Genomic DNA, 23,730 nt, shown 5'->3' with positions numbered 1-23,730 from the left:
TTCAGTTCTCGTTATAGAGGGAGTCTACTGTATATATATATATATATATATATATATATATATATATAGTCCATCTAATTTACAAACCGTTGCACGTCATTATCTACGTCAGAGATCGAAGTTGACATAGTTGCCAAAGTATAAAAAAATCCTGAATCCATTTTAAATCAAATAGGTCACATAATTATTATTATACTCTTTACAACGACTATTTAAATTTTGTTCTTTACTTAAGTAGCCATAATGTCAAATTAATTCAATGGCGTATAATCTAAATTGACAATAAACGTCGACTATTTAAATTCTTACGTCACATTTTTGAAATACCACTTCTTACTTAAATCAGATACCAAGAACAATACAACATCACAGATAACTAACTTGACTGATATATCCATTAACAACTAACCTACTTTAATAATTAATTTTCATTAACTAAAAAATATAACGTTCCCTTGCTTTTCTTAGACACATCTCAATAAGATATTATTATAATAATACATGAACAATATAATATAATTAAAAAAGAAAATCTAAAATAATATTTCCCTATACTGGGATTTAACTTCATTCGGTTTTACCAATGAACCTTAACGACATAAAGATTTAAAAGAACTACTTGAATTGTCAGCACATGCGTTCTGGTAAAACAGAACCTCACATTTAAACTTTCTTTTTAAACATTTAAACATTTAATTAAAACAGTCAAAAATTTAGTTATTGTCGACAATTCAACGAATTACCTCCTTTTAAATGTAGTTACATTGGGTTTTTCGATTAACCTTGGGTAAGCCTTTGCGTTCTAAGTTCAAAGCTACCGTACATTTCCAACGTTAAAAAAAACTTTTTTTTGCACATAGTAACAAAAAACACCACTATGTTGTTACTAGCTAAGTTTTTTAACATTCTAACTCTACAATTCTAAGTTACGGTAAGATCAATAATGTTTTTAATAGATAATATTAGATAATATATGGTAGCTAATTATAATTTATTCTCTTTCAGCCCTGAAGAAGCCAAATTAATTCTCTTTGGCGAAAACGTTCGGCGAAACAATTGAAACTCATTAGAGTCTTTCTTGCAGATTTCCCCAATATTTAAGAGTTTACTATATATATATATATATATATATATATATATATATATATATATATATATATATATATATATATATATATATAAACTAAGGTACACTCGAAGAGTGGTGGGTTTTTCGGTCAAAGTGGAGAAATAAAAGACAAAGAAGGTAGCTACTTGTATAAAACAATTAATTGAAACTAGGTATAGTTTGCAATTTAACGAAATTAGCACAGCAAAAGAACATGTGATAAACATACATGTATATAAAAAAGTTATTATAAAAACTTAAGTAAAAAACATTAAGGTTTATTTTAAAGTGTAAAGAACTAGAAAGATCATGAGAATGCACTTCCAACAATTTATTTAATCAATTAGATTTTAATTTTAACTTTAGGTAACATTATAAGTTATTTAAGATTAATATAGTAATAAAGATAAAATGAAGTTACCAGTCTTAAGCTTACTGACTCTCGCAGGTAAATGAATTTACAGGTTTAACACCCACGCACAAAACGTGAATAGATATGGCCTTGAGGTCAAAATGACAAAAACAGCAAGGCAAACTACCAACCTCTATATAATAGGGCGGTATATTCAAAGAATGTGATAAATTTGGTTGACAGCTTGTCGTTAGAACACCAAACAATGAAAGGAAAAGGTGGTTAAGATCACCATTTACCCTACAGTGGTTGATCTGTCAACAAAGAACAAAGTATGTGAGGTCAATCCAAAATATCATATATAATAATATTATGACGTCACTGGTTAGCCAGCCAACAGGTGAAGATTAATACAACTTCCACAGTCCAAAGGTTCAAAGCATTTGGGACCGTAATGAAAAAGATTCTATGAATCAATTTCAGTTTAAAATTTTATCAAACAAGTTCATCAAAAGGAACAATTACTTAATTATGTAAAAGTGATATTGACAAATAGTTAATAAAATGTAAGTTGATAAATCTAAGATAAGGAAAGAATAATTTATTTTATTTTATTTTTATTTATATTTATTATATGAAAATGTGATAAAAAAACCCCATTGTGGGACAAAATTTAAGTAAACAACATATCAAGCCTAATTCTGCAAAATTATTGCGTGATAAATTTGGCTCAAATTACTAATGTCGGTTCTCTTATTAAGGGTATTTGGATGTTTTAATATTGAACACATTTCTAAAAACTGTCTTTTAACGAGATTGCGTTCAGTGCCAAGAATTTTAACTTCATTAAAGTTTACTTCGTGCTTAGTATTAATAGCATGTTGGGCAAGAGCACAAGTATGCTTAAATAAATTAATATCACTGCGGTGTGTCGTAAGACACCCTCTCAGTGATCTACCTGTCTGACCGATGTAACATGAGTCACACTCAGCACAAGGTATATGATATATTACATTAACTTGTTCCAGAAGGGACAGAGGTGTTTTAGTTTTAGAAAACAAATTCCTGACAGTCTTAGCATTCTTAATTGCAATTTTAACCGGTACGTTGTTATGTTTGTACAGTTTAACGAGTTTCTCAGTAACTTGAGGAAAATAAGGTAACGATGAGTAATGGGTAGTTGGATTCCCAAGTACAGTATTAGGCAGAACAGTGTTGTTAATTGAATTATTTGATATTATTATAAGTTGGTCACCATTGGGTACGTCATTTAAAGAAGAACCATAGCTTTGAACGAAAAGGTATTTATTAATAAGGGAGGATGGATAGGAATTCTCAATCAGAATATTCTTGAGTAATTGAAGGGATTCCCTTCGATTAATCGGATGTGTCAGTCTATTTAGCCTGCAGCTTAAAGCTTTAATAAGGTTTAATTTATATTTAAAGGGATGACAAGAGTGGTAGTTGAGAAACCTGTTAGAGGCCATTGGTTTCCTGTACCAACTTGTAGTTAGGGTGTTATCTCCCATTCTAATGACACGCATGTCTAAGAAGGGAATACTATTTGTGTTAGAGTCCTCAAGTTCAACAGTGAACTGTAAATGAGGATCAAACTCATTGAATAAAGACAAGGTGGCCTGAATCTTGTCTGGAGGCAAGGCTAGTAATAAGTCATCAACATACCGTTTAATAAAAGGGATTTGGAAATCTAAAAGACCCAAACGGTCAGATACTAAATCATCCAGTACATAATTAACCAGGACGGGAGAGATTGAGGAACCCATAGGTGTCCCAAAAATTTGAAGGTAATATTTGTCGTTGAAGACCAAAAAATTAGTGTCAAATATTAATTGTAAAAGTTCTGCAAATACATCCCAGGATACAGGACAATTTGGTTGGATGGAGTTTCAGTGATTTCTTAAGGAGGTAATAACGCTAGAAAGAGGTAAATTAGTGAAAAGAGATACCACATCAAAACTCACTAAAATGTAGCCTTGTGGAAGTTCAAAATTATTAATAAATTCACTAAAATGAAAAGAATCAACAATATTAAAGTTGTTATTATAATTATAAGATTTAGATAAGATGTCAGTTAAAAATTTCGCAATATTAGTGTTTGGTGAATTAATGGAGGAAACAATTGGAATCATGCTCAATGTGGGCTTATGTATTTTAGGTAGACATTAAAATCTGGGAGCATATCCATCATAATTATGTAAAAATTTTGCAAGTGGTTGATCTATGATCTTTATATTTTTTAAATGTGTAATGAATTTATTTATTTTATTTGTAAATTTAGAGCAAGGGTTGGCAGAAAGAGGTTGATAGTATCTATCATCATCTAACAACGATTGACTGAGGTTAAGATATTGATCTCTATCCATGAGGACAGTGGCATTCCCTTTATCACTTGTAAGAACGAGAAGATTAGGGTGAGTTTTTAAAAAAGATACCGTCTCCCTGTAAATCTTATCTAACTCCAATATGGGTTGTCTAGGGCGATTAGAATAGTTCAACAGAATATTATTGGAAGAAGACCTAAGAGATAAAAGGTCAGAATTGTCAGCATGTGACAAAATATTTTCCACATCTGCTAAAATTCTACTAACAGAGTAATCTTTGAAAGTTGGCTGTAAGCCAAATTTGGGGCCCAAGGATAACAACTCGAGAATGTCCTGAGGAACCTCTGTACTAGATAGATTTTTAATCCACTTCGGATTAAATGGAATTTTTTTAAACTGGGGAGTGTCTAAGTTATTAAGCTTCTTACGAAGGTGTGCCATGGATTTATGTTATACAAAATGAAATTTCTTATGTAAAGATGACTCAAAAGTGTCCAACAAATTGTCTGGAAGATGATTATCAAGAAAAGAAGTGACATTATTGATTTGAGAAATAATAAATTTAATATCAGTGTGAACCTTAGAAATATGGAAATTAAGTAATCGTGCCGTAATGGCACGATATGTTGGCTTGATATGTTGTTAACTTAAATTTTGTCCCACAATGGGTTTTTTTTATCACATTTTCATATAATAAATATAAATAAAAATAAAATAAAATAAATTATTCTTTCCTTATCTTAGATTTATCAACTTACATTTTATTAACTATTTGTCAATATCACTTTTACATAATTAAGTAATTGTTCCTTTTGATGAACTTGTTTGATAAAATTTTAAACTGAAATTGATTCATAGAATCTTTTTCATTACGGTCCCAAATGCATTGAACCTTTGGACTGTGGAAGTTGTATTAATCTTCACCTGTTGGCTAGCTAACCAGTGACGTCATAATATTATTATATATGATATTTTGGATTGACCTCGCATACTTTGTTCTTTGTTGACAGATCAACCACTGTAGGGTAAATGGTGATTTTAACCACCTTTTCCTTTCATTGTTTGGTTTTCTAACGACAAGCTGTCAACCAAATTTATCACATTCTTTGAATATACCGCCCTATTATATAGAGGTTGGTATTTTGCCTTGCTGTTTTTGTCATTTTGACCTCAAGGCCATATCTATTCACGTTGTGTGCGTGGGTGTTAAACCTGTAAATTCATTTACCTGCGAGAGTCAGTAAGCTTAAGACTGGTAACTTCATTTTATCTTTATTACTATATTAATCTTAAATAACTTATAATGTTACCTAAAGTTAAAATTAAAATCTAATTGATTAGATAAATTGTTGGAAGTGCATTCTCATGATCTTTCTAGTTCTTTACACTTTAAAATAAACCTTAATGTTTTTTACTTAAGTTTTTATAATAACTTTTTTATATACATGTATGTTTATCACATGTTCTTTTGCTGTGCTAATTTTGTTAAATTGCAAACTATACCTAGTTTCAATTAATTGTTTTATACAACTTTAACTCTAAATGTCCAGTTTCGTAAGCTTTTTCATATTTTTAACATCATTGACTGCTACATGTCTTTGTAAGGTAACACACTTTTATTGTAATTTCTCTATGGATGTTTGGTTTCATATTGTTCTTTTTAGATGAACTGATGATGCTTTCTGAGCAGAAAGCGAAACGTCTTCAATAAATAGATGAAGTAGCCACCTTCTTTGTCTTTTATTTCTCCACTTTGACCAAAAACCCACCACTCTTCGAGTGTACCTTAGTTTATTTTGGATTGACGGTCGTACTCCTTTTCTCGATATATATATATATATATATATATATGGTTTCAGTTGTTTTCCGGGTTTGACTCCGCGTTAAATATTTTTGGTTTTTAGAAAAACCATTGTTTTGACGACGTTTCGGCAAGGTCACACTTGCCATTGTCAAGTCAGATTCTGCTTCGTCTTGATGTTACAGGCGAACTTAAGCCTGTAACATCAAGACGAAGCAGAATCTGACTTGACAATGGCAAGTGTGACCTTGCCGAAACGTCGTCAAAACAATGGTTTTTCTAAAAACCAAAAATATTTAACGCGGAGTCAAACCCGGAAAACAACTGAAACCACATATAGCTCCCGCGGAAATTTCAAATTCAATATATATATATATATATATATATATATATATATATATATATATATATATATATATATATATATATATATATATATATATATATATTTCTCTTTTTAACTGTTGCGTGAGGTTATTTAATACATTTTTGTTTTTTTACAGATCTTGGCCAATATGTGGGTTTTCCAGTTGGGTGCGATTTTCCATTTATATTTTCTATTGCTTCATGCAATTTTCTCCCTTTTGTTTTGGTTAACCTTAACTTGAACGGTGTTTTTAGTAAAAGTCTGCCCCAATGATAAATTTTATCCAAGCGTGTTGAGCAACTGGACGAAATTTTCTGTTTTTAGATTACATTTTGGGTCAAAATATGAAGCTGCTGTTGTCACGTCATATTTTTTTGTTTTGACACTTAGACTAGCTGCCTGGAAGGCTTAATAAATCATACATTAATCCTATCGGATTAATGTATGTTTTTTTTGTTAAGTGTGTCTCTGATATGCATTGTATCGATGTATACTTCGATATATCGATTTTTTGGTTGTGTAAGGTAAACAGGATCTCCTGTTAAGGTTGTAAAACGCCATTTGCGTTCCGATGTAAACTCTTCTACTATTTTATTCTCTATTAGTTTCTATGATATTTATTCTTTCTAGATTTTTTTTAATTGAATCCTTCTTGCTTATTCATGCGTTCAATTAGTATGTGTAGGATGTTTGATATCGAATTGGGATCATTCTTATTTTGGCTCTTTAGACTATTTGAGCGTATGTTTGGATTTGGTTAACATCTCTTGGATGGTTTTATACAGAATTATCAATGTCTGCTGCTTGTTTTATGATGTGATTGTAGGTATGTTTGTTCTGTGACTTTTGAAGAGCTATATCAGTGCTGCAACCTCTGTAATTAGCTGGGAGGCACCACAACAGTGTACACATTTAGGTTCTTTATTTTGTGGCTTTTCACAATCTTTAATGTTTCCAGATACATTTTACACATATTGGTTCTTTCCTACAATAATTTTGTGTATGTCCGTACTCTTGACATCGTTTGCATTGTGGAATCTATTTTGGTTTTTTAAAAGCTTCTATGGCCACTTTCATGTGTAAATATATTTCATGTGATTGCGTTATATATATGCAATTTTGTTTACTGATTTCGCCTTTTCCCAATATCGTATTATTTATTGCGTAGTATATTCTCGATGTTTTTTGTCCTATTTGCATTTGTAGCTCTACGAAAACCCTAGAAAAAGAGTCTAACGGGGTCAAATCTCACTATCTCAGTAGCCAGTTCATATCTCCTCCACGTGAGATGACCATGTCCTCAAATCGTCCGTGCAGAATGTATAATGTTGCACGAACTGTGTGGCACGTAGTGCCGTCACGCTGAAACCCTGAGCCGCTTGTGTCTATATCATCCAATTCACACCAAAAGAAGTTGGTAATCATCGACCTATAGCGCTCGTCGTTGACGGTGATAGAATGGGCAACGTCGTTCTCAAAGAAATATGGGCCATGACGCCGCCAGAGTAAAATCCAAACCAAACGGTGACTTTTTGGAACGCTATTGGGTGCCATCTGGATTGGAATCATCCCAAATTTAAAAAAATATGTGTTTGTTGACGTACTCATTCATTCAAAAATGGGACTCATCGAAAGCATCTGAAAATGCTTTCTAGATGAACATTAGGGGCAGTTTTCATTTGCTTCAGAACCAATTCATTAAACACACGTCGTTATATATATATATATATATATATATATATATATATATATATATATATTAAAGGCAACTACTGGTATCGGCATAGCTCGCTACAAAGGAAAAAAAATATAATAAAATATTTGTATAAGATGGAAGGCCACCGTATATACGTATTTCTGACTATTGGTCGTCTTCAGTACGGTGCAGCCAAGTTAGAAAGGGAGCATATTCCTTTCCTCAGGTGCTTAGCTTCCTCCGTGGATGTGTTAGTTGTTGCTCTGGAAACCTCAGAGTCTTCTAACATTATTGCCACAAATTGGTCGCATTGCTCCTGTAGTGATCCTTTCCCAAGTTAATATGCTCCCTTTCTAACTTGGCTGCACCGTACTGAAGACGACCAATAGTCAGAAATACGTATATACGGTGGCCTTCCATCTTATACAAATATTTTATTATATTTTTTTTCCTTTGTAGCGAGCTATGCCGATACCTGTTACCTTTATTTTACTATCAACTCGCATTAACCTTTTTCTTGTTATATATATGTATATATATATATATATATATATATATATATATATATATATATATATATATATATATATATATGGTCTTTTACCTTCAGTTTGTAAGTTACGGATGGGGATCGATGGGTATGACGATGGCGACCGTAAAATGGGCGAAGCGCACGTAACGTTGCCCGAATAGAATATCCATGTTAATAAAACCCTTTTATCATTTGCGCGTGTTGTTGTACGCTATATCCATCCATTCCGATTTTGCAAAACAGACTGATAAATTAACAGATATAGCCACAAAGATGTAGTTGGCTGCTACCAATTGTCAAAGTTCAGAATTCCCCATATATGTTGTTTCCCTGATATTTTTTGTTGTGGTTGTTTCCCTGATATATTTTCTATAAAATATGTCATAGTATGCTTATGTTGTCAACTGTTTGTCTTTTGGCCGTGAATACTGTTCGTTGATCTTTTACTATTCTTACTACTTCTCTATTCTACTATTCTCTATTCTACTTGTCTCTATTCTTAGCATACTTTCCGCACTTTCTTTCTAATTTCTTGTGTACTAGTATCAGTAAGTGTTTTCCCATTATTTTATTTCCAGCAACTATTTGAAGCACACTATGCAGTGTAAGCAATTTGTGTGATTGGAAGAATAAACTTTTACATTCAATTGGAAAAGCAATAAAATGTAGACTCCGTTAACTCAAGATTTGTCGTTGTTATCCCTTAACTACTTAACAGTTTAATGAAAAAACCTGCGCATGCCCCCATATAATGATTTCCTTTCACCGTCATTAAACTAGTATTAAAGGCTCATCTAGCCAACCTGCTACAAATGGAATAGAGCAGTCTGTTGAGCATAGAAACAACAATTATCAAGTAATTTATTGTTATGTAATCAATTAATTTAATATTTGTTTGCAATAATAATAATAGTAGAGGGTTTATTATTATATCAAGAACAAACCTTTTCTCTGATTGTAACTAATGAAGTTAATAAATTTTGAGGATAGCTATTAGCTTCTGACTTGTATGGAATACTTTCAATAAATCCCAAAAACTTTGCTAGTACTCTCAATTGTCGCATATTCATATCGTATGATTTCCTGGTGGAAGCATCGACTTCATTATCTATAACAGTAAAAAATATATAAAAAACTCGAACATCGAAGTAAACTTCTATTGTAATTGGTATATTAGTCCACTCGTCAGAGATTTGACCTCTAAAAATCATACGATCAAGCTGAATTTTGCCGATAATATCAATTTTGCGACCCTAAAAAAGATGCAAAAAAGTTCCCCGTAAAACCCCCATCGTAGTAAAACACTTAGCAAGTCTGCGTTTTTACCTCGGGGTAAAAACGCAAAAAAAATGGATTTACCAAGAATCTGTACTCTATAAAAAAATTGGTTCAAAGAAAAAATGTGGCTGAGATAATTTTGGACAAAAATGTTCATTAGCACTTTTTGTGTAGAATGCCGTTCTCTCAGAAACAGCACTTGAAGCGATCGGCGATTTTGAATGTCATTCCGCTCGCGAAATCAATATTAAATAAAATTTGTATCAACTCGACGGAAAAAAATCGATATCTTTGGATCAGAGTGTCCTATCGACAAAAATCAAAATGCGTTTTAAAGGTAAGGGTGAAGCTTTCGTATGCCCTTTTTATATTTTGCGGCAAATAAAGTCAGTTTCTTCTAAAGTTGTTCAATAAATAAACTTTCCGCAATTTTTGCCATTATAACATGAAAATTTTGATTTTTGGCAACAAATATAAGGCATTTGAAATGACTAAAAACGAAGAATTTAAACTTTTACATTACAAATGATCGAACGTCACGAAAAATGCCTCCAAGAAGACGGTTTTGAGTGTAATTTATAGCAGAAATTAAGTACTTTGAAAAACTTGCTAGTGTAATAATTAAAAAGAGCAATTTTAAACGTTTCAGACCGTTTATAATGTGAAAGTTTAAATTCAGCGTCTTTTAAGCATATTTCAAATGCCTCACATTTGTTGCAAAAACAAAACTAAAATATCATGCTATAGGTTTTAAAGATTAGGTTCTAGTTATGGAAAATCAATAGTGGCCAGTCAATGAAAGGGATACATTTTATTGATCTCATGAAAATCATAAAAAATGGCAAAAACGCATCAGGTTCATTTATTTAACATCTTTATAAAAACTGAGTTCATTTGCGGCAAAATACAAAAATTGCATACGAAAGCTGCACTGTTTTACATTTAAAACGAATCTTGATTTCTGTCAATAGGACACTCAGATTAAAAGATATTGAATTTTTACCACAGATTAAAAGATATTGAATTTTTACGAATTTAGATTTTAAGAAAAAAAATGTTATCTTGATCAATATTGGTCATAGGTTTTGTTGTTTTTTTTTAAATGGGGTTTTTTCGCCAGCTTTTCATTGAGCATGTGACATGAAAAATGACAAAGTTATTATGAATGTTTATAAGCTAGAAAGTCAGCCCTTTTTCATACTCAATTTTAATAACAAATTTAAATTTAAAATGTTGCAATTTTTTTAATGTAACTTATTTGTGATCTATGTAAAATATACCACACTTTAATAAATCATTAACTGCCACAATTTTAATTAATTGTATTAAATGTCATTATGTAAAAACGAAGTTATTAACATTTATAAATTACTGCAAAATTGAGGGTTTTTCGGCAAAATTAAGCGGTAGTCTTTCGATTTTGGATATTGTCGGTAACAGTAACTGTATTTGACTTCTAGGTCATTGAACTAATAGGACTGAACATTCATATACATAATTAAGATAGATTTGGCATGTTGCTGTATTTGAGTTTTCTTTCTGATCGTATTCTATTGGTTGAATTCTATCATTTGAGTAACTGTACGTCAAGATTGGACTAATAGGATCAAAGATACGTGACTAAGGCCCTTTTGTCATGTTGCTGTATTTGGTTTTTCTGTTTCATTGTATTCGATTATTTAAATCCTATCATTTAAGGTACTGTACGTCACGATTGGATTTATAGTAACGAAGATATATAACTAAGGACTTTTTGACATGCTGTATTTGATTTTTTTATCTCCTTATATTCTATTGGTTGAGTTCTATCATTTGAGGTATTTTACGTCACGAATGGACTAGTGGGGCCGAAGATAAATTATTAAGGCCTTTTGACATATTGCTGTATTTGATTTTCCTATTTCATGGTTTTCGATTGGTTAAATCCTATCATTTTATATACTGTACGTCACGATTGGACTTATAGAAACGAAGATATATAACTAAGGCCTTTTTGACATGCTGCTGTATTTGATTTTTCTATCTCCTTATATTCTATTCGTTGAGTCCTATCATTTGACGTACTGTACGTCACGATTGGACTAATAGAACCGAAGATACGTGACTAAGACCCTTTTGTCTAATTTGATTGGTTAAATCATATAATGCCAGAATGATTTATGGATGAAAAAAATATATATATTCTCAAATTGACTATTCTGTTGTGGGTAATATTGTATTCAACATCGATGCCAAATGTCTGATGCTAAAATGATTGATAATGAAAGTGGGATATACATTTTCATGTATATAGCGGCAGCGAGTAAACGGTAAAACCCTGAACTAAATATATATATATATATATATATATATAATATTTTCACTGTACCATCATTTTAAACTCAAACATTTTCTGAAATAAACTTATATGACTCAGTAAGGGATAAAAAAAGAAAGCGGATATTTTAAAGTACCAACACGGCATCAAATCTCTAACTATTAAGATGGTTAAACTTCTTGTAACAAGTACAGGAAAAAAGTTATTAAGGTCTTGTAAAGTAGCGTCGTTATATAGATGCTATTTTGCAAGACGATGTTAAATTGATGGTAATTGATGGTCCTTAAGTAATTGTACAAAAAGAAACAGTAGATTTAACACTTTAAAATATTACGATTTAAGATAAAATTGCTTTAATAAAATATTGATATTAAGAATACCAAGAATAAGAAGAAGATACAGGGTGTTAAAGTGCAAATTTAAAATATTATTTTTCGCTATAACTTTCATGTTTGTAAACATTTATGTATAAAAATTTACAGTTGGGTACTTTTAAATATAAGAAATTATAATTTGATGCCCACTTTGATGTAAATGATAGGGGGCGCCACATATGCCACATATGTGGTATACATTTGCACTTAACTTTTTTGCTCTTTAAGTTACCTGTATTTGGAATAAAAACTATTAAAGATACATTATTTTAACAAAAAAAAGGTATACCCGTTAATAACTTCAAAACTCAACAGTTTTCGAGATAATCGCATTTTACAAATCAGCTGCATAATTCTGGTTTAAGACAATTACTCCAGGCAACGAAGAAAAAATAGACAAAAACATTAATACTTCTGAATTTTGGTATAAAATACCTTTTACTAAAGTTAATAGTTAACAAAATATTAAATAAAATTATTATTACAGCAGGATAATTAATAATTAAATTTGAAAAAATAAGAGAATAATGGATTTTACATCAAATATTTTACGTTTTATGTTAAATTAAAGTCATAATCAAAACATTTTGTTTACAAACCAAATTAAGAAATAGAACTAAATAACATAACTTTTTGTCAAAGTAAGTGTTCGATATGTCCACCATTTTCTTTAATTCATTTGTCAATATATTCCATAAAAGATCGTCTCATATTAAATAGCATCATTGGTTCTAAAAAAAGTGCTGCAGTATTTATTTCTTCCCATAGTTGGTTGCGAATGTTTATGGGATTCTTATAGACACATTGTTTTAATGCGCCCCATATACCAAAATCAAGTGGATTAAATTCTGGGCTACGTGGTGGCTATTATGTATAATAGATGAATATATTGTTTTGGATACATATCCAAATCTTATGGTATATTATGGAACTACATCTTATTTGTCTCAGAGATTAAATAATGTATTAAACTGTGATGTATTTCGTTCATTGGTTACTTATATACACATGGAATAACCTATCGATGACATTACTTATTTATATGATTACGTTACAGCTTACGAGTAACTATAACTACATCTCAAACAAATGGACTGTTATGATTTACTAACGAACTAATATTATGCTAAACCAAATTGCCTGTGTGTTTACTATATTTATAAAAATATCGGTAATTAGGCCAACGTTGATGTTTTTGTAAAAATCCTAAGTTTTTAAGGTTAGATTTGTAGCAAAGTACAAAGTATTATGAAACAAAACACATATGTGTTATTCAATACCTGTGCTCTAGTTTCTATTTGTCCTAATAAAAATGGGTAAACAATTTACGCAATGAATAATAAGTATTCTTTTCGGATTTTTTATGAATTAAATAAATCAATTTTTCGCCACATTGCCAAGGAATATGACTATCACGACCAATCCAACGTTTAGAAAAGTTGTATTTAAGTATGTTCTAACTGTCTTCTCTCTAGAATGTGGTGGTGTACCATCTTGCATAAACCACATATTTTGGGCTTAAGAAGCGATAGAAAAGGGAAATTGTAAACATGATGACGGCCAACGTTTGAATACGGACACGGCACCTAAAGAAGAAGATGAAGAATCTTTTCTCCAATAAGACATTTAGCATACAAAACAAAGCATTTTGTGATGATACATTATCATTTTTCGAGTTGTTTTAATAAGAATAAAATAAGAATTAATAATAATAAACTAATAAACGCAAATATCGAACTAAGAATTATTATGCAGCTGACTTATAAAATGCGATTATCTCGAAAACGGTTAAATTTTCAGGTTACTAACAAGTATACCTTTTCTTTGTAGAAATAATGTATCTTTAAAATTTTTTAACACAAATGGAGCTTACTTAAAGAGCAAAAAAGTTAAGCGCAAATTTATGCCACACATGTGGCATATGTGGCGCCCTCTATTAGTTACATTAAAATATATATAAAATTATAATTTATCCTACTCAAAAGCATCCAACTGTAAATTTGAGTCCAAAAATATTTACAAACGTAAAAGCTATAAAGAAAAATAAAATTTTAAATTTCCACTTTAACACTCTGTATCTTTCTTAATATCAACATTTTATTAAAGCAAGTTGGCTTAAATCGTAATATTTTGAAGGGCAGAATCTACGGTTTTTGTTTGTACAATTACTTAAGGACCACTCTGTATACAGGGTGAGTCATGAGGAACTTTACATACTTCTACCATATGTAGAGTCCCTTAGGGAGCATATCATGTGGCCACTAAAAAATGTCAACTCCTCTTCTTTATTAAATAACAGGGCGATTTATGTAATTGACCATTTATTTCATTTTACTGTAGTGTTGATACGGCTCATTTGATTTTTTTAATTTTTGCATGATACAGTACACTTCTATCAAGCATTCGACTGGTATTAGCTAAACTAAAAAATTCCAGGACTGGCTTTGGAAAAATTAATTTAGGGATTCGTATTAAATATTACACCCTGTATAATTTTTTTTTAAAATGCAATAAGTGATTTTCAAACTACATAAATAGCCAATGAAAACGACATATGCGACAATGTTGTCGCACTTTTATTAAATTTTTAGTGAACGATCAAATCTTACCAAAAATAGAACAACCATAATGAAGTATCAAATTATAAGGTAATTAATTTAAACAAATGTTATAAATTTCAAACATTTTAATTGAAATGATAAACTGAGTCACTTCACAACAAAAAACAGTAACTACTAACAATAACGAAGAACAATTTAAAAAAAAACTAAAAATATGTACATAGTTATGATAAACCCATAAATTAGAACTGAAAAAGATACAATAATGGTAACAAAATAAAAATAATTCAAAATAGATTTTCGAAATGGAACCCTGCAGCCTGTACACATTTTTATTGCCGAATTGTTAATTGACGTATTGAATTACGGATACTCTGGGGATCGTTTCTAATAGTATTATAACAATGTATAATTCTATCAATTAATTGTTGTCGGTTATTAATATTCACTGCGTAAACTAGTTGCTTCAATCGTCCCCAAATATGGTAATCAACGGGATTGAAATCAGGGGATCTTGAAGGCCACGAAATAGGACCTGCACGTCCTATCCACCTGTTGCCATAAACATTATTGAGATCTTGTCTCACTGCCAGTAAAAAGTGTGGGGGTGCCTCATCATGCTGAAAATACATCCCTCGGATAGCAACGTTCGCGTTGGCAAGCAAATTCGGCAAAATATTTTGTAGAAAGTTCAAATAGACCTGCCCTGTTAAAGGACCATCAAAAAAGTGAGGACCTACTAATTGGTTATTTATGACACCAATCCACACGTTAACCGAAAACCTTAACTGAGAACGACGTTCTCGAATAGCATGGGGATTTTCTTCTGCCCACACATGTGAATTTCGTGAATTTATTTATCCCGTCTCTGGTAAATTGGGCTTCATCTGTAAATAGTGTCCTGTATAGCGTTGGTCGATTATTGTTAATCCATCTACAAAATTCCAACCTATCGATCTCATCTCCAGCATGTAGTTGCTGAACCATTTGAATGTGATATGGGTATAGATTATTTTTTTGTAAGACTCTACTTACTTTTGATTGAGTAACATTGAGTTCTCGACTTACTTGTCTAGTGCTTATTGTAGGGTTCATAGTAACGGCGTCCATAATGTCATCTTCCTGCGCTTCATCTACATGTCGCTCTGTTGATCCACTAGGAAAAGTGCCATTTTCTCGCAAATAATTAAAAACTGACCCAAATGTTGGATGACTGGGAGTTCGACGATTAGGAAATCTCCTGCGATATTGTCTACTAGCAGCCCTACCATTCCCATTACAGAATCCATAAACAAATATTATGTCTGCATATTCTGTGGTCGAAAACTGATGTGGCATTTTGAACGAAAGTAACAAAAGCTCTACCAAAACTAACACAATGTACTTAACGTAGATATGACAGAAGAAATATGTATTCTTGTACACATAAATAACAATTGATAATGACAATAATGACAATGGGTATAAAATATCAAGAAACGTCAAACGGTCAACGCCAACCTTCATTTTAAACTTTTTTAGATTTATTTTTATTTAGTACAGTTGATGCAATGTATTATTATTTGATATAAAATTTTAATCATTTACAATCAACAAAAACTAACACATACAAGAGGTTTGACTTTTTAATCAATTTAATTTATTATTTATCGAAAATAATGCCCCAATACAATCTATGAGTATAAATTTAAAATTGAAAAACAATTGATTCTATCGTAGAGATAATACAAAGTGACAGTAAAGATGTTAATTTTCTACGTATTAGATTATGTTGTAGGAACTCATTTTAATTAAAATGTTTGAAATTTATAACATTTGTTTAAATTAATACCTTATAATTTGATACTTCATTATGGTTGTTCTATTTTTGGTAAGATTTGATCGTTCACTAAAAATTTAATAAAAGTGCGACAACATTGTCGCATATGTCGTTTTCATTGGCTATTTATGTAGTTTGAAAATCACTTATTGCATTTTTAAAAAAATTTATACAGGGTGTAATATTTAATACGAATCCCTAAATTAATTTTTCCAAAGCCAGTCCTGGAATTTTTTAATTTAGCTAATACCAGTCGAATGCTTGATAGTAGTGTACTGTATCATGCAAAAATTAAAAAAATCAAATGAGCCGTATCAACACTACAGTAAATTGAAATAAATGGCCAATTACACAAATCACCCTGTTAATTAATAAAGAAGAGGAGTTGACATTTTTTAGTGGCCACATGATATGCTCCCTGAGGGACTCTACATATGGTAGAAGTATGTAAAGTTCCTCATGACTCACCCTGTATATACAGGTTGTGTACATGTATATATATATATATACATGTGTGGCATAAATTTGCGCTTAACTTTTTTGCTCTTTAAGTTAGCTCTATTTGTGTTAAAAAATATTAAAGAAACATTATTTTTACAAAGAAAAGGTATACTTGTTAGTAACAATTCAACCGTTTTCGAGATAAATGCATTTACAAGTATAAATACATTATTTCTACAAAGAAAAGGAATACTTGTTAGTAACCTGAAAATTTAACCGTTTTCGAGATAATCGCATTTTATAAGTCAGCTGCATAATAATGCATAAGTCAGCTTTAATGCTTTAAGTTAGCTCTATTTGTGTTAAAAAATATTAAAGATACATTATTTTTACAAAGAAAAGGTATACTTGTTAGTAACCTGAAAATTCAACCGTTTTCGAGATAAATGCATTTACAAGTATAAATACATTATTTCTACAAAGAAAAGGTATACTTGTTAGTAACCTGAAAATTTAACCGTTTTCGAGATAATCGCATTTTATAAGTCAGCTGCATAATAATGCATAAGTCAGCTGCACAATAATTCTTAGTTTGATATTTGTGAACTAAAGCACTGAATACCTGTAGATAAGCATAATTCATAGTTTATTCTTATTAAAACAACTCGTGCCGTGTCCGTATTCAGACGTTCCCTTTGCTATCGCTTTTTAAGTTTCTATAATGGCGTTGTATTAATTTTTCTCTATTGTAAAATGCTAAAAACCCAAAATATGTGGTTTATGCAAGACACCACCACATTCTAGAGAGAAGGCAGTTAGAACATACTTAAATACAACTTTTCTGAACGTTGGATTGGTCGTAGTAGTCATATTCCTTGGCAATGTGGTGAGATATTGATATAATTATTTAATTCATAAAAAATCCGAAAAGAATACTTATTGTTCATTACGTAAATTGTTTACCCATCTTTATTAGGACAAATAGAAACTAGAGCACAGGTATTAAATAACACATATGAGTCCTGTTTCATAATACTTTTGCATCAAATCTAACCTGAAAGACTCAGCATTTTTACAAAAACTTCGTCGTCCTAATAACCGATATTGTTATAAATATAGTAAACACAGAGGCAATTTAGTTCGGCATAATATTAGTTCGTTAGTAAATCATAATAGTCCATTTGTTCGAGATGTAATTATAGTTACTCGTAAGCTATAACGTAATCATATAAATAAGTAATGTCATCGATAGATTATTCCGTGTGTATTTAATAACCAATGAACGAGATACATCACAGTTTAATACATTATTTAACTTCTGCGACAAATAAGATGTAGTTCCATAATATAGCATAAGATTTGGATATGTATCCAAAATATTATCTTCATCCATTATACATTATAGCCACCACGTAGCCCCGAATTTAATCAGCTTGATTTTGGTGTATGGGGCGCATTAAAACAATGTCTATAAGAATCCCATAAACATTCGCAACCAACTATGGGAAGAAATAAATACTGCAGCAGTTTCTTTAGAAGCAATGATGCTGTTTAATATGAGACGATCTTATATGGAATATATTGACAAATCAATTAAAGAAAATGGTGGACATATCGAACACTTACTTTGACAAAAAGTTATGTTATTTAATTTAACTATTTCTTAATTTGGTTTGTAAACAAAATGTTTTGATTATGACTTTAATTTAACATAAAACGTAAAATGTTTGATGTAAAATCCTATTATTCTGTTATTTTGTCAAATCCTATTATTAATTCTTCTTCTTCTGGTTCCTATCCGTTTCGGATGTTGGAAATCATATTGGCAATCATGACCTTGCTCGCTGCGGCTCGAAACAGCTCCGTTGAGGTTTTCTTAAACCATGTTCTTAAATTCCGCAGCCATGATATTCTCCTTCTACCGGGTCCTCGCTTACCTTTGACTTTACCTTGCAATATAGACTGCAGCAGGGAGTAACGGTGCTGATTTCTCATAACGTGTCCCAGATATTGCAATTTTATGCGTTTGATCGTAAACACAATCTCTGGGTCCTTCTTCATTTTTTCTAGAACTTCCTTGTTCGTGATCCTTGCTGTCCATGATATTCTCAGCATTCTTCTATAAAGCCACATCTCAAATGCTTCAAGTTTTTTAATAGTGGTGTCTGTAAGCGTCCATGCCTCCGCCCCGTACAACAACACAGAGAAAACATAGCATCTCAAATGTCTCATTTTTGTATCCAGGGATATGTTGTGACTTTTGAAGATGGCGCTCATTTTGTTAAAGACCGTTCTTGCCTTTCCTATGCGGCACTTTATTTCCTGTACATTGCTCCACTGTTCGTTTATAATAGTTCCCAGGTAGCAATACTGTTTTACTCGCTCTATCTGCGTCCCATTAATGTATAGATGAGCCCCATTTATATTCTCCTTGCTGACAATCATTTGTTTGGTTTTGTGGGTATTAATGTTTAGTCCGTACTGTTGACTGTACTCGTTTATTCTGTCCATTAGCCTCTGAAGTCCCTCTAAACTATCTGCTATCACCATGGTGTCGTCGGCATATCTAACATTGTTTACTCTTTCACCATTTAGAAGGATGCCTTCGTCTATTCCGTAAAGAGCCTCGTTAAAAATTTTTTCTGAGTACATATTAAATATCAACGGCGATAGAATACATCCCTGTCTAACTCCGCGTAGTATTTTTATGTAATCTGTTTCTTCTCCGTTAATTTTCATGTATGCGGTCTGATTCCAGTATAGTTCTGAAATTATTCTGAGGTCTTTGTCATCCAGGTCTGCTTCTTTTAAAATGTTTATCATCTTTTGATGTTGAACTCTGTCAAATGCCTTTTCATAGTCGATCAAGCACGCGTATACGTCGCAGTTAACGTCCCTGCATCTTTGAATCAGTACCTGTACTCCGAAAAGTGCCTCTCTGGTACCCACTGCGTTAATGAAGCCGAACTGTCTGTCTGATATTATTAATTATCCTGCTGATATATTTATTTTATTTAATATTTCGTTAACTATTACCTTTATGGCTTTAGTTAAAGGTCTTTTATACCAAAATTCAGAAGTATTAATGTTTTTGTCCATTTTTTCTTCGTTGCCTGGAGTAATTGCCTTAGATCAGAATTATGCAGCTTATTTTTAAAATGGGATTATCTCGAAAACTGATGAGTTTTGAAGTTATTAATAAGTATACCTCTTTTTTGTTAGAATGATGTATCTTTAATATTTTTTATCCCAAATACAGGTAACTTAAAGAGCAAAAAAGTAAAGTGCAAATTTATACCACATATGTGGCATAAGTGGCGTCCTGTATCAGTTACATCAAAGTGTGCATCAAATTATAATTTCTCATATTTAAAAGTACCCAGTTTTAAATTTTTATACAAAAATGTTTACAAACATGAAAGTTTTAGCGAAAAATAAAATTTTAATTTTGCACTTTAACACTCTGTATCTTTCTTAATATTAACATTTTAGTAAAGCAATTTGGCTTAAATCGTAATATTTTAAAGTGTAGAATCTACTGTTTCTTTTTGTACAATTACTTAAGGACCATATATATATATATATATATATATATATATATATATATATATATATATATATATATATATATATATATAAACAGGCACCCTAATCATTTCTGAAGAAATTACCCTAATCTTTTGAGTTTTTTTTTTCGTTTTTTTAACTTATCAAACAATGCACACAATTTAGCAGAAATTCCTAAGGTACTTTTTATCGAGAAACGTCTTTTAAATTTCCAGATACTGTTAGAAAATCTCAACAATATTGAAGTTTTTATCTTACCTTACTTCAGTGTTTCAAGGAGACTGCGCACTTTCAATTGTTTTTATTATGACATTTCTGTTTATTGATGTCAAAAGTGTTTATTATTATCGTGCTTGTGCTAATTTCAAGATATCTTTGGGCGGAAATTGTTGCATGTATTGTTGCTCTTATTCAGGGCGGAAGAAGTCAAGTTTACGTAGCTAACAGATACGGAGTTTTACGCAGAACAGTGCAATGTGTCTGCTCATTTTATAGACACACGAGCTTATACCCGACGTCTTGGAAGAGGTCCTCAGAAAAGAACTATTCATTGAGACGTCCGTGTTATGATATCTTCTGTACTAAAAAATCGAGGTTAGAAACAGTATGCATTCTGTCAGAAACATAAATGTTCGCGATTGTAATGCAGACGACTGGAGAAATGTGATGTTAACCGATGAGTACCATATTTTGTTTACGATATGTCGAGTGCACTTTTAGCTCTAGAGTAAGTTTGCAAGAGGATTCAATTATGTTGTGGGCCGGTAAATCTTTGGAGGCGCATTTAGAATTGTATGTTGTCCCTAGGGGATCTATGACTGCTGTTAGGTACATAAATGAGACACTGCAAAATTATATTGTCCAATATGCACCATTTATTGAAGAAAACTTCACACTGATGCATTACAATGCACATCCTCATGCCGCCCGCATTGTTAGAGAATACTTACATATATGAAGTTGGGATTACCCATATGGCATAGCCAGCGCACAGTCCCGATTTAACTCTTATCGACCATGTATGGGACACGCTTGGTAGAAACATTCGAAGCCAGGTACCTGCTCCTCTAACCTTAGGTCAGCTTAAAGAGGCTCTTTTAGAGGAATGGGAAACAGTTCCATAGAATGAAGTTTTTAACTAAGTTAACAATATGCACAGAACAATGAATTACGTTATACGGGTTTGTGGAGGTAATACGAGGTATTAACTAAATCAAGAAGCATTTTGCATAGATTTTCTTGTTATTTTTATTTTGTTTCTGAAGATAATTGAATATGTACCAATTTGTTTTATTTTATTCTTTTTTTTATGAATTTTTACGTTGTCTTTTTTATTGTTTTTCGTACACATTTCCCGTCTAAAACAGATAAAATTAAACTTTTAGAAATAAAATTGTATTTGAAAGCAACAAAACATGATCATTTGTTGAATTAGTATTTTTAGAATGATGTTTGAGACGGAAATCTAAACGTCAAACATAAGTTATTTTTAATTAAAATTGTGGTTTATTGTCATTAAATATAGTTAGTAAAAGATGGGTCCTAAAGAATGAGCCAAAAGTTATATTCAATGGATTTAAGATCACTCGTTCTGTGCTACATAGTGTTAGAATGCAAAATTAAAATATATTTTTGTTTAATCTATGTGTCTAAAAATTTAAGTATATCTTCCTTTGATAATAATGTAATAACCGTTCTCGACATATTTGAATATGTCAGCGCCCACGCCTGCCGTTTTATCTTCCAAAGTTTAATTCTCCACTAATATTGTAACCGTTTCAAAAGTTTCAATAGGCTCAGTAGGTAAATAGTTAGCCTACGTTACAAAATTAATATTTAAACAAGCACAAGAAGATACATCATCTAAATCTGATCTATTCCTGAGAATTAAGAGGCACTATGGATTTTTAAGCTACACCTTCTTAACTACAAGTTGTTAGAAAATTTTTTACCTGACTCTTCCAAGCCATCAAAATTTTTCTTATTCAATTCTACAATCTCATTGACAAATATATCTTGCAAATGAACATTAAAGGAATGGTTGGCAGCTACTACAATAAATTCCCTGTAAAATTCTTGCTGGCCACTAAAGTGGGGAGGTGAATTCAATCCATTAGATGATTGTTTGGTAGTTAACCTGTTTTTTAATTTGCTTAGTTTGTTGGGGTCTACACTAGGAAAGTTAATTGGAAATTGATCTTCTTCCGATTGACCTTCTTCCTAAAAAATAGAAACAAATATTTAGAAGAAATATGTACTGTAGAGAGTCTAGCATATGAAATTATTCGTTCAACGCTTCAATTGAGAAAAGTAAACAGTGAGTCGTTATTATCTTTTTGACGTTTATAATTCCTGCAGATACTTTGAAAATAATTTTGATAAATATGATATGAATAAACTAATAGAACGAAGTATCCAAGGATCTGGAAAAATTCTTGAAAGTCACAATGAAAAGACCATATACCAAATTTCAAGACTGAATCCTCTCTACCCTGAATTTTTTTCTAACTCTGATTATTTTTTTTACTACCAAACAAGAAGTCTGAGAGAAACTCTGTTCAGCATACAAGTAGTGATACAGAGATATAAATCAAATGATAGGATCTGTCTGACATAACAAAATGTTATAAATATTGAAAACAGCTCTATTCGATGATAAAGAATATTCAATCACAAGGTAATCCCTTAATTTTTATTATTATTCTTAACTTCTTAATATTTTATAGTTTCACCGTGTATAATTGAAACATTGTCAAAACATATCATATAATATTTTAATAATTAGCTTATTTACCTACAACGTAATAAATTGTCGAATAATATATTTTCCAATTGAACTTCCTAAGTGTTGCAATTACGGCCTAGATTAAATTGTATTGTAAGCTCATAGTTCAAAGTTTGTTAGTAAGCAATAACCTCTGTGCTGAGGTATATATTATTTCTGAGATTATAAATTAGGGATTTGAGCTCATTTGAGCGCAGTCTATTGTAGAAAGTTATCTAACTAACATCTATAGTGTAATTATTAGTAGCTGTCAGTAAAACCATAATTTTTACTCCACAATTTCAACGTTTTATTGTATTTATTTATCGATTCGATCCGTATCACTAGATCGACGATCGAATTCGAAGTGTGGAGAAAAGAAAAAAATAAATAAAAAGACCAGAAAGCACC

At 31.2% G+C, this 23,730-nt stretch overlaps 1 protein-coding gene across 1 annotated transcript in view; it reads right to left on the bottom strand.

The window, feature by feature from the left end:
- The window catches only part of dlt (codanin-1 like protein dlt), a 217,403-nt gene that overhangs the window by 154,285 nt on the left and 39,388 nt on the right, over positions 1 to 23,730 (bottom strand). The window contains exons 4-5 of the mRNA XM_072526059.1: positions 22,508 to 22,775; positions 9,143 to 9,306 (exon numbers count right to left, since the gene is read on the bottom strand). Of these exons, the coding sequence (XP_072382160.1) occupies positions 9,143 to 9,306; positions 22,508 to 22,775 (432 nt within the window). The remainder of the gene's footprint in view (positions 1 to 9,142; positions 9,307 to 22,507; positions 22,776 to 23,730) is intronic.

This window comes from Diabrotica undecimpunctata, chromosome 3 (genome assembly GCF_040954645.1).
Source record: "Diabrotica undecimpunctata isolate CICGRU chromosome 3, icDiaUnde3, whole genome shotgun sequence".
Taxonomy (NCBI): Eukaryota; Metazoa; Arthropoda; class Insecta; order Coleoptera; family Chrysomelidae; genus Diabrotica; species Diabrotica undecimpunctata.
The sequence above is the reverse complement of the archived record's forward strand: the minus strand, read 5'-3'. Positions and strand labels throughout refer to the sequence as shown.